The sequence below is a fragment of the Eumetopias jubatus genome, unplaced genomic scaffold (assembly GCF_037043125.1).
Source record: "Eumetopias jubatus isolate StellerSeaLion01/CBP00866 unplaced genomic scaffold, mEumJub1_p1.0 scaffold_9, whole genome shotgun sequence".
In the NCBI taxonomy this organism is placed as follows: Eukaryota; Metazoa; Chordata; class Mammalia; order Carnivora; family Otariidae; genus Eumetopias; species Eumetopias jubatus.
In genome coordinates, this window is record NW_028274815.1 from 50,072,929 (window position 1) to 50,084,916 (window position 11,988).

Here is an 11,988-nt window from a genome sequence, read left to right on the forward strand (position 1 = left end):
TACAAAGTTTACTAAGAAATGTGAACCAGTAGGTGTTTATGATGATGCAAGCAAACCTTAACTAGGGCACTCAAATCTATGTGACCCTGTTAGGCTCCTGGGCCCATCAGTTCCCCTCCTGGGTGGATACCTGGAAGAACCACCCTCCTCTGGGATGGCTCTCTCACTGCAACAACACTGGAGATGACAATACCCCAGCCCATGACGGCATGGGACAAAACTTCATCCCAAATGCTGCCTCCAAAACCTTCCACAATAGCAGAGATGACAACTGGGAAGATGACCCCCCTTGAGTGGTATTTTGTCAAGTTAAATTATGTGTTTACCTCAAGGCCCCCTTGCTTACTACAATGCTTGCTGCTGGAGTGTGAAGCAGTCTAGGACTGCCAGGCTGGTCTCCATTGCACTTTTGAGCTTTGAAAGGCCAAGGTATCTGTCAAGTCTCATAAACTTACAGAGGCTCCTTTAAACACTTCACTTAATTGCTTGCCCTCACCATACCCATTAAATTGGCCCATGCTTCTTACTGGGGGTTAGTAAATTTAATTTCTGCTCAAAGAACTCCTCTCTGGCTGTGGATGCTGCCACCAGAGCACCCCCCCAAACACTCTCACAGGACTACAGCCGTAGGGTCACCTCCCTCACAACCCCAAGGAGACCCTTTCCAACTGTCACCCCTCAGCTTTCCACAGTTCTCCCATTCAAGCTCTCCAATAGTCTATTTCTATCCCATGGGCAGGAACCAGGGCTCCTTTTTTGAGCCACTGTAATTGCTGGGAATGTTAATGAACTCAGCAAAGGCTTAGCCTAGCCTGCCCTCCTTTGCCCAACAAAAGGCATCCCACACATCTCTGCAGTTTGCCTGACCACTCTCTATGGTGTTCAACTGCTCCCATGCGGGACACTTTGCAGTACAGTACATGGCACCTGGCAGGAGACCCCACATGCTCTTTGTAATTCCCCATATCTACACAGGCACCAACACCACAAAAATGACTATAACATATACCTTGCCCCAAAGAACACAAACCCCACGGTCTTGAGCCTTGCAGCTTAGTCACCCAGGGGAACTCCAGCTTACTCTGGCTTCCACAATAAAACAGTGTTCACTATGAGTCCAGTGCCCTGGGGCCATCACACATACATAGTTCTCGATATATGCACTTCTTCCTCAAATTCCAACACATTTGCCTCCTTGCTGGTCCCCAGGGAGTCCTGTCTGTTCATACTAATGTACTTCAGTACCCTGGCATGACCCTTACAATCTAATAAACAGGAACCCCAGTCTGTCTTTCTGTTCCCTCATGTCAAAAGCATTCAGAATTCATCCTCATTATGTTGAAAATAGGTCTGCTACTATTCCTGGCGGGAACACCACCACACTAGGCACACAACAACAAATTATTAAGGCAAACATTAACCTGTCAGCCACCCTGGCTGAATACACTGGACTGCTACCCCAAAGCATAGACTTTATACAATAACATGATTCTTTAGGGCAGCTAGTTTTGGATAAGTGCTTTAGATTCCTTATTGGTCAAGGAAGAAGGTATACACACTGTGGAGTGCATCACCTGCTGCATATATATATTAGTAATTCTGGACAAATTCAGACAAATTTACAAAAGGTGGCCTAAGAGGTACAAATATTCCATAATCTTACCCAAGTTTTTAATTAGATACTTACCTTAACCTTATCCATGGGCTTTATTTTCTTGGCTGGACCCCGACAAATGGAGGGATGGTTACAGACAGGATTTTAAACTACCATTTCTCTATTGATATTGTTCACTGGCATTTTTGCTTTGCTTAAATGTTTCATGAGCTAGGTGACCAAAACCCTGCCAGTGGCTTTTAACATCTCCACCATCTGGACAGTGCCCATGGTTTTCCCTAAAGACTAATGCCTAGGCATCACAGGGTCAATTGTGATGAGAAAAAAGCTATTTTGAGTTGCTGCCTAGGCATTTTACAGTATGACAACCCTGCTCACACTCACAATCTGGACAGTTTGATAAGGACCTGAGCTTAGGATTCCCCGCCAGAAGTCTCCACTTTGTTTCCCTCAGGCAGCTTTTAAAACAACTACTTAGAGTTAAGATTATGAAAAGTTAGTGACCTCTGCCCAACCACCTTATAGGTAATAGGTGTTTGCTACCCTATTCTCTATCTTCTGCTTGCTCATGACCTGGGAGAGGACTGCCTTTCCCTCAGCTCACTGAGTGCCCCTTGCCCCTACTCAGACCCATCCTACCCACCGCTACCCCTGCTTCTGGGATCTATAAGTAATAAATGTTGTAACCTAACTTCCACTGTGTGAGTATACTGAAACTGCATCTTCACTCAAAATGATCGTGGGGTTTTCACTCCCCCAAAGTGGGAGTTTGGATGCTGAGGAACTGATCTGCCAGTCCTGTGAGCACAGCTAATGTCTCCTTATTCAGTGGGCTAAAATCTGCATAGTCATAAGGTAATATACCAGCTACAGGCCCCATAGGGTACTACATAGAATACTACATAGGATACTACAAAGCAAAAAAACTAGTTGAAAAGAGAGAGCATCAAAACTAGACATGTCAAGATGCTGATATGAAGAGATGAGAAACTTAAAACGATGATAAATATGCTAAGAGCTCTGATGGATAAAATGAACAGCAGGTACAAGGACAGTATAAGCAAGGAGATGGAAATCCTAAGAAAGAATGAAAAAGAAATGCTAGAGATTAAACCTTCAATAGAAATGAAGAATGCCTTTGATGGGCTTATTACTAGACCAGACATGGCTAAAGAAAGAATCTTGAGCATAAAGGTATCTCAACAAAAACCTCCCAAACTGAAAAGTGAAGAGAACAAAGACTGGAAAAACAAACAAAAGAACAGGACATCAAAGGACTCTGGGACAACTACAACAGGTGTAACGTATGAGCAATGGAAATACCAAAAAGAGAAGAAAGAAAGGAATGGAAGAAATATTTGAAATAACAATGACTAGGAATGCCTGGGTGGCTCAGTTGTTTAAGCATCTGCCTTCAGCTCAGGTCATGATCCCAGGGTTGTGGGACCTGAGTCCTGCATCAGGCTCCTTGCTCAGTGGAAAGCCTGCTTCTCCCTCTGCCTGCCGCCCTCTCCCCTTCCCCCACCCATGTGTGCTCGCTCTCTCTCTGACAAATAAATAAATAAAACATCTTAAAAAATGACTAAAAATTTCCCACAAATTAATGTCAGACACCACAGATCCAGGAAGTTCACAAAACACAAAGCAGGATGAATGCCCCCCAAAATTACACTTAGGCATAACATTTTCAAAGTACAGAAAATCAAACATAAAGAAAAAAAATAGACATCTAGGTGGTTCAGTTGGTTAACCACCTGCCTTCGGCTCAGGTCACGATTCCAGAGTCCTGGGATCAAGTCCCACATCAGGCTCCTTGCTCAGCGAGGAGTCTGCTTCTCCCTCTGCCTGCCACTCCCCCTGTTTGTGCTCTATCTCTCCCTCTCTCTCTGACAAATAAATAAAATCTTAAAAAAAAATAAAGAAAGAAAAAATACTGAAGGAAGTAACAGGGTAAAAACGCCTTATCTACAGAGGAACAAAGAATTGCATCCAATTTCTCCTCAGAACCTATGCAAACAAGAGAAGAACAGAATGAAATATTTGAAGTGCAGAGGAAAATAAAAATACAAATTTGGAATTCTCTAGCCTATGAAATTATCCTTGAAACTGAAGGAGAAATGAAGGCTTCCCAAACAGAGACAAAAATTGAGGGAATTTGTTGCCAGTAGATTTGCTATGCAACAGATGTTAGCAGAAGGACTTTAGAGAAAAGAAAAATAGAGTCAGAAACTCGGATCTACATAAAACGAAGAACATCAAAGAAGGAATAAGTGATGGTTAAAAGAAAAACCACACACACACTTTCTTCTTATTTTTAATTGATCTAATAGATAATAATTTGTTCAAACTATTGCTTGTGTGTGTGTATATATGTGTATGAATGAATGACAGCAATGATACAAGGGACGGGAGGAAGAAATCAGGATTACAGTTGACCCTTGAACAACAGAGGTTTGAACAGCATGAATCCACTTAAACACTTATTTTTTTGATAAATACAGTACTGTAAATGTATTTTCTCTTCCTTATGATGGTAACATTTTTCTTTTCTCTAGATGTTTTTTATAAAAATGTAGTATATAATATACATAATGTACAAAATACGTTAACTGATTATGTTATCATAATCAGTTAGCACAGGCTATTAGTAGCTTTGAGAGAGTCAGAAGTTATATGCAGAATTTCAACTGTGTGGGGAGTTGGTTCCCCTCAACTGTAGGGTGCCTGGGTGGCTCAGATGGTTAAGCGACTGCCTTCGGCTCAGGTCATGATCCTGGAGTCCCAGGATCGAGTCCCATATCGGGCTCCCTGCTCAGCAGGAGGTCTGCTTCTCCCTCTGACCCTCTTCCCTCTTGTGCCCTCTATCTCTCATTCTCTCTCTCTCAAATAAATAAAATCTTTAAAAAAAAAAAAAAAAAGGATCAACTGTAGAAGGTACTCACACTACCTGAAGTGGTATAGTGTTATTTGAAAATAAACTTGGATTAGTTGTGAATATTCTACAAATTCTAGGGCAACCACTAAAAAAAGTTCAAAAAAAATTTTTTTAAGTGTAACTGATATGCTAAGAAATGAGAGAAAATATAATGATATAAAATGCTTAATTAAAACACAAAAGACAGGGCGCCTGGGTGGCTCAGTTGGTTAAGCGACTGCCTTCGGCTCAGGTCATGATCCCGGAGTCCCGGGATCGAGTCCCACATCGGGCTCCCTGCTCAGCAGGGAGTCTGCTTCTCCCTCCGACCCTCTTCCCTTTCGTGCTCTCTATCTCTCATTCTCTCTCTCTCAAATAAATAAATAAAATCTTTAAAAATAAATAAATAATAAAACACAAAAGACAAAGAAACAAAGTGGGAGACAAAAATTGGAATGAAGAACAAGGGCAAAAATAAAAAACAGTAGTGAATATGGTAGATATTACTCCAGCTATACCACTGATAATCACTTTGAAAATCAATTATCTAAGTACACTAATTAAAAGACAAAGATTGTCAGAGTGAATCAAAAACAAGATCTAACTACATGCTATTTATGAGAAAGCCACTTTATTTGCAATGACGTGGATGAAACTAGAGGGTATTATGCTAAGCGAAATAAGTCAATAACAGAAAGACAATTATCATATGATCTCACTCATATGTGGAATTTAGAAACAAAACAGAGGATCATAGGGAAGAAAGGAAAAAAATAAAACAAGATGAAACCAGAGAGGGAGACAAACAATAAGAGACTCTTAATCATAGGAAACTGAGGGGTGCTGGAAGAGAGGGGGTTATAGGGATGGGGTAACTGGGTGATGGACATTGGGGAGGGCATGTGTTGTAATGAGGACTGGGTATTATATAAGACTGATGAATCACAGACCTGTACCCCTGAAACAAATAATACATTATATGTTAATTAACTGAATTTAAATAAAATTACACTTATAAAAAATAAAAATAAAATAACATTTATAATTAAATATTCAGTCCATGATTAGGAGTAGTGGTGACATAACAAAGCTTGAAGATAAAGTTAAAATATCATTTTAGTAAGTGGGACAATAGTTCCTATCTCACTGAGCTTTTCAATGAGAATAGTAACAACAGTAAATAATTTTGGGAGTGTTACTATGTGTTATATACAGAACTGCTAATCATTTTATGTGCATAATTTGACTTAATACTTAGCAAAATCTTAGAAGGTAGATGTCATTAACATTTCCATTTTATAGATGTTGAATCTAAGAACAAGATAAAGGTTAGGTAACATTTCTAAGACTTAAAAATGAGTTTTTGATGGAGCCAAGAATCCAACACCAGAGCCTCAAACAAAAGTACTACTTTTGTTTATTGGCTTTTAGCCTAGAGTGAATTTTCAATTTTACCCCCTCTGCTGAACAAACTCAATAAAGGAGGTGAAATTATAATATATATACATACACACATGTACACACATATGCATATGTTTATGTATGGATGGATATGCATATGTGTGTCTATATCACTAGAAAGGAGATTTCAAGTGAACAGGCCCAGGGTTATCTAATAAATGGAAAAACAACTCCCCCAAAAAAAGAAAGAAAGAAAGAAAGAAAGAAAGAAAGCCACTTTATTTATTTAAATTTTTAAGAGAGAGACGGGTTGAGGGAAGGTCAGATGAAGAGAGGGAGAGAGAATCTTAAGCAGGCTCCATACCCAGCACGGAGTCCCATGTGGGGCTCAATCTCACAACCCTGAGATCATGACTTGAGCCAATATTAAGAGTTGGACGCTTAACAGACTGAGCCACCCAGGTGCCCCAAGAAGCCACTTTATTTTTTTTAAAGATTTTATTTATTTATCAGAGAAAGAGAGGGAACACAAGCAGGGGAGCAGCAGGCAGAGGGAGGAGCAGGCTCCCACTGAGCCAGGAGCCCAATGCAGGACTCGATCATAGGACGCTGGGATCATGACCTGAGCTGAAAGCAGACGCTTAACCAACTGAGCCACCCAGGCATCCCAAGGAAGCCACTTTAAGTATAAAGACACATATAGATTAAAAGTAAATAGATGGATGGGGCACCTGGGTGGCTCAGTCAATTAAGCATCTGCCTTTGGCTTCGGTCAAAGCCCCGCATCGGGCTCTCTGCTCAGGGAGAGCCTGATTCTCCCTCTCCCTGCCACTCCCCCCTGCTTGTGCTCTCTCTCTCTCTAACGAAGAAACAAATAAAATCTTTAAAAAAAAAAAAAAGTAGATGTATGGAAAAAAATATACCATTCTAAAACTAATCAAAAGAAAGTAGGAATACTGTATTAATTTCAAACCAAACAGACTTCAAAGCGAAGAAAGTTATCAGGGATAAAGAAGGCCATTACATAATGATAAAGGGGTCAATTCTCTGAGACATAATGATTCATAACGTATATGTGCCTAACAAAAGAGTGTTAACCTACATGAAGCAAAAACTAATAAAACTACAAGGAGAAATAGATGAATCCATTATTATAGATGGAGCCTTCAACATCCTCATCAGAATGAACTTATCTATTAGGCAGTAAATCAGTAAGGACATAACTCAACAACACCATAAATCAACTATAGACTACTTCAGCCCAAAACAATAGAATACACAATTTCTTAAAAGCTCCCATGGAATATTCACTAAGACAGGTCACATTCTGAGCCATCAAACACACCTTAACAAATTTAAAAGAATAAAAATCACATAATGTCTGCTCTTAGGTCACAATGAAATTAAACTAGAAATCAAAGCAAGATAACAAGAAAATCCCTAAATACATGGAGATCAAACAAGGCACTTCTAAATAAAGCATGGATCAAAGAATAAATCTCAAGAAAAATTTAAAAACAAATTAACCTAATATTTAAAAACATTAACTTAAAATGAAAACACAACTTATGAAAACATGTGGGATGCAGGGAAAACATGGCACAGAGGAAATTTTTAGCATTAAACGTATATATTAGAAAAGAAGTAACATCTAAAATCAATAACCCAAGTTTCTACATTAGGTAACTAGAAAAAGAATAGCAAATTAAGTCCAAAGCAAACAGAAAAAGTATAAGATTTAGAGCAGAAATCAGTGATATTGCAAACAAAAAAAACAGAAAAATGAACAAAACAAAAAAGCTGTTTCTTTTAAAGACCAATAAAATCAATAAGCCTCTAGCCAGAAAGTAAAAAAGAAAGAAGACACAAATTACTAATACCAAAAAGGAAAGAGGTGACATCACTACAAATCCCATGGACATTAAAAGGATAATAAAGGAATAGAATGAACAACCATATGATCACAAATTTGATAACCTAGATGGAATGGATGAATTTCTTGAAAGACACAATGTGCCAAAACTCACACAAAAAGGAACAGACATTCTGAATAGGCATCTATTTATTAAAGAAATTGAATCAATAATCTTTCAAAAGGGAAAATGCTAGGCCCAGCTGGCTTCAGTGGTGAATTCTACCAAACATTTAAAGAAAAAATTATACGAATTCCTTACAATCTCTTTCAGAGGACAGAAGCAGAAGAAACACTTCCTAATCCATTCTATGAATACCACAACCAGACAAAGACATTACAAGAAAAAAAGAAAAAAACAAAAAACAAAACACAGACCAGTATCTCTCATAAATAGATGCAAAAATCCTCAAAAAAATATTACCAAATCAAATACAACATAGTATAAAAATAATTATACACCATGACCAAGTGGGATTATCATTCAAAAATCAATTAATATGATCACATCAACAGGCTAAAAAAAGAAAAATGACCATTTTTTATTAGATGCAGAAAAATAATTTAACAAAATCCAACACCTATTCATGATAAAAAAAACTATCAGTAAACTAGGAGTAGAAGGAAACTTCCTCAACATGATAAAGAGTATTGGCAGAAAACCTCCCAGCTAACCTCATACTTCATGGTAAGAAACTAGAAGCTTTCCCACAAAGACCAGGAACAAGTTAACGATATCCCATCTCACCACTCCTTTCCAACATCAAAGTGGAATTTCTAGCTAATGTGATAAAACAACTAAAGGAAATAAAGGTACACAGATTGAGAAGGAAGAAAAAAAACTGTCTTTGTTTGTAGATGATATGATCATCTACGCAGAAAATCTAAAAGAATTAACAAACTCCTGGAACTAATAAGCGATTATAGCAAATGGCAGGATACAAGTTAATATACAAAAGTCAATTGCTTTCTTATATACCAGCAATGAATAAGTGGAGCTCGAAACAAAAAACACAATACCATTTATATTAGCACCCCAAAAAATGAAATGGTTATATTAAACCTAACAAAATATCTATAAGCTCTCTATGAAGAAAACTGTAAAATCCTGATAAAAGAAGTCAAAGAGGGGCTCCTGGGTGGCTCAGTCATTAACCATCTGCCTTCGGCTCAGGTCATGATCCCAGGACCCTGGGATTGAGCCCCACATCGGGCTCCCTGCTCCGCGGGAGGCCTACTTCTCCCTCTCCCACTCCCCCTGCTTGTGTTCCCTCTCTTGCTGTGTCTCTCTCTGTCAAATAAATAAGTAAAATCTTAAAAAAAAAAAAGTCAAAGAATCAAATAAATGGAGATATTCCATGTTTATGGATAGAAAGAATCAGTGTTCTCAAGACCTCCCAATTTGACACTGTTCCTCTTAACCTGACCTATAGATTCACTGCAATCTTAATCATAATCCCAGCAAGTTATTTTGTGTATACTGACATACTGTTTCCAAAGTTTATATGGGAAAGTTAAAGACTCAGAATACCCAACACAATACTGAAGAAGAACAAGTTGGGAGGACTGACACTAAAAGATTTACAATTAAGCTACCGTAATTAAGACAGTGTGGTACTGGTCAAAGAATAAACAAACAGATCGAAGAACAGAACAAACCCAAGAAATAGATCCATGTAAATACAGTCAACTGATCTGTCCCTTTGACAAAGGGACAAAGGCATGGAGCAAAGACAGTCTTTCCTACAAATGGTGTTGGAACTGACCATCCACATGCAAAAAAATGAATCTAGACACCAATTTAAAACTCCTCACAAAAATTAACTCAAAATGGATCATAGACCTAAATGTAAAATGCAAAGCCTAGAATATAACAAAGGAGAAAACCTCAATGACCTTGGATACAATGATTACTTTTTAGATATAACCTCAAAGGTACAATCCTTGAAAGAGTAAGTGATAAGTTAAACTCATTATAATTAAAACTTCTGTACTGTGACAGACAATGTCCAGAATGAAAAGACAAGTCACAGATTGGAAGAAAATATTTGCAAAAGAGACACCTGATAAAGGACTATTATCTAAGATATACAAAGAACTCTAAAGAATCAATAAAAATCAACCCAATTTAGAAATGGGCCAAAGACATTAATAGACATTTCACCAAAGAAGACATACAGCTGGAAAATAAGCATATGAAAGGATATTCCACATCATATGTCATCAGGGAAATGCAAATTAAAATGAAACTCCTAGGCACCTGGGTGATTCAGTCAGTTGAGCATCCTACTCTTGGTTTCGGCTCAGGTGTGATCTCAGGGTCATGATCTCAGGGTCATGAGATCAAGCCCCATGTCAGGTTCCACGCTCAGCACGAGTCTCTTTGTTCCTCTCCCCCCCGCTCTGCCCCTCCCCCTGCTTATGCACTCTCTCTCTCTCTCAAATAAATAAGTAAATAAAATCTATAAATTAAAAAAATTTAAAAAGTAAAACAAAACAACAAGACTTCACTCCACACCTATGACAATGGCCAAAATCCAGAACACTAACAATACCAAATGCTGACAAGGACGTGGAGAAATAGGAACTCTGAATCACTGTTGGTAGAAATAAAAAATGGTACAGACACTTTGTTTTTTTTGTTGTTGTTGTTGTTTTGTTTTTTTTAAAGATTTTATTTATTTATTTGACAGAGAGAGACACAGCGAGAGAGGGAACCGAAGCAGCAGGAGTAGGAAAGGGAGAAGCAGGCTTCCTGCTGAGTAGGGAGCCCGATGTGGGGCTTGATCCCAGGACCCTGGGATCATGACCTGAGCCGAAGGCAGACGCCTAACGACTGAGCCACCCAGGCGCCCCATTACCATACCCATTCATGAAAGCAGACCAAATGCCCTATCCACAAGAGAATGGACAAACTATCATATATTCTCACATAGAATACTTACAGTACTAAAAATGAATAAACTAAAACTATATACATCTACACAGAAGAATCTCAAAAACCCAACTCTGTGTGAAAAATGTAATTCTCAAAATATATACCATGTTGATTCCATCTATTAAAGAATTCAAAACTATACTGAACAGCAAGAGAAAATCAATACATGTCAGGATAGGAAGTCAAATGACAAAGCAAATCTATCCTTATTTTCCTAAGGAGATAATTTTTTTTCAATAGATGAGTTTGGAATTAATCAAAACCTACTGAATCTAATCCTTAAATACTAACTTTGAAGAAATAAGACTCTTAACACTTTATCTGAAGACTATCAATGACTCAGCTCGTGTCATCAATGCCCAACTAAAGAGATACAAACTCTACTGCCCTTTCTTTCACATTTTCTCTCTTCATTTCTAGGTTTCTTTTATACCTTGGACAAGTCAGTTGTTCTCTCATGACCAAACAACTTTGCTTTGATCTCTTCTACTTTTCTCCTGTCATCTTCATTTAATTCTGAAATGGAGTAGCCACATTCATGAGCCAGATTAAATTTCAGATTCCAGGCTGAAAAGAAAACATAAAAACACGTGAGATAATGCAATGCAAAAATGGTAATTTTCAGTGATTATAAGAGCACAGAAAACCATCAATATATCCAGCTAAATGCTACCACAATACTTAGCAAAAAATATGTGTTCTCAATTATATGATAAACTATTATAAGTTCTTAAGAGCAATCATTTCACTGAAAAGTGTGATTTTTAAAAACTACATTCTACAGGTATTTCTCCAAAACGGCCACTTTAACTATGATTTTCAATTTTTTTAAAAGATTTTTATTTATTTATTTGACAGAGAGAGCACAAGTAGGAAGAGCAGCAGGCAGAGGGAGAGGGAGAAGCAGGCTCCCCGCTGAGCAGGGAGCCTGATGTGGGGCTCGATCCCATGACCCTGGGATCATGACCCGAGCCAAAGGCAGCAGCTTAACTGACTGAGCCACCCACATGCCCCAATTTTCAATTATTTTTATCTTAATCTTCCTTCCAATCAGGATGGTCCCTTTGCCTCCCCTATTAGTTCCTGCTACAGTTACTGTCGCTTCCAGGAGAGCTGATATTTAATAATAATCAATAAAACTTGGAGTTTTCTGGAATCAGAATATGCATAAGTGATAAAAGGTAAGTTTTCTCAAGGGAAAACTTATA

The 11,988-nt window shown here is 38.2% G+C and overlaps 1 protein-coding gene across 4 annotated transcripts in view; it reads right to left on the reverse strand.

Annotated features, from left to right (window-relative positions):
- The window catches only part of ALMS1 (ALMS1 centrosome and basal body associated protein), a 208,625-nt gene that overhangs the window by 125,744 nt on the left and 70,893 nt on the right, over window positions 1-11,988 (reverse strand). For all 4 annotated transcript variants that reach the window (XM_088026459.1, XM_028116263.2, XM_088026458.1 and 1 more), the window contains exon 9: window positions 11,214-11,347. In XM_088026459.1, coding sequence (XP_087882585.1) covers window positions 11,214-11,347 — 134 coding nt within the window. The remainder of the gene's footprint in view (window positions 1-11,213; window positions 11,348-11,988) is intronic.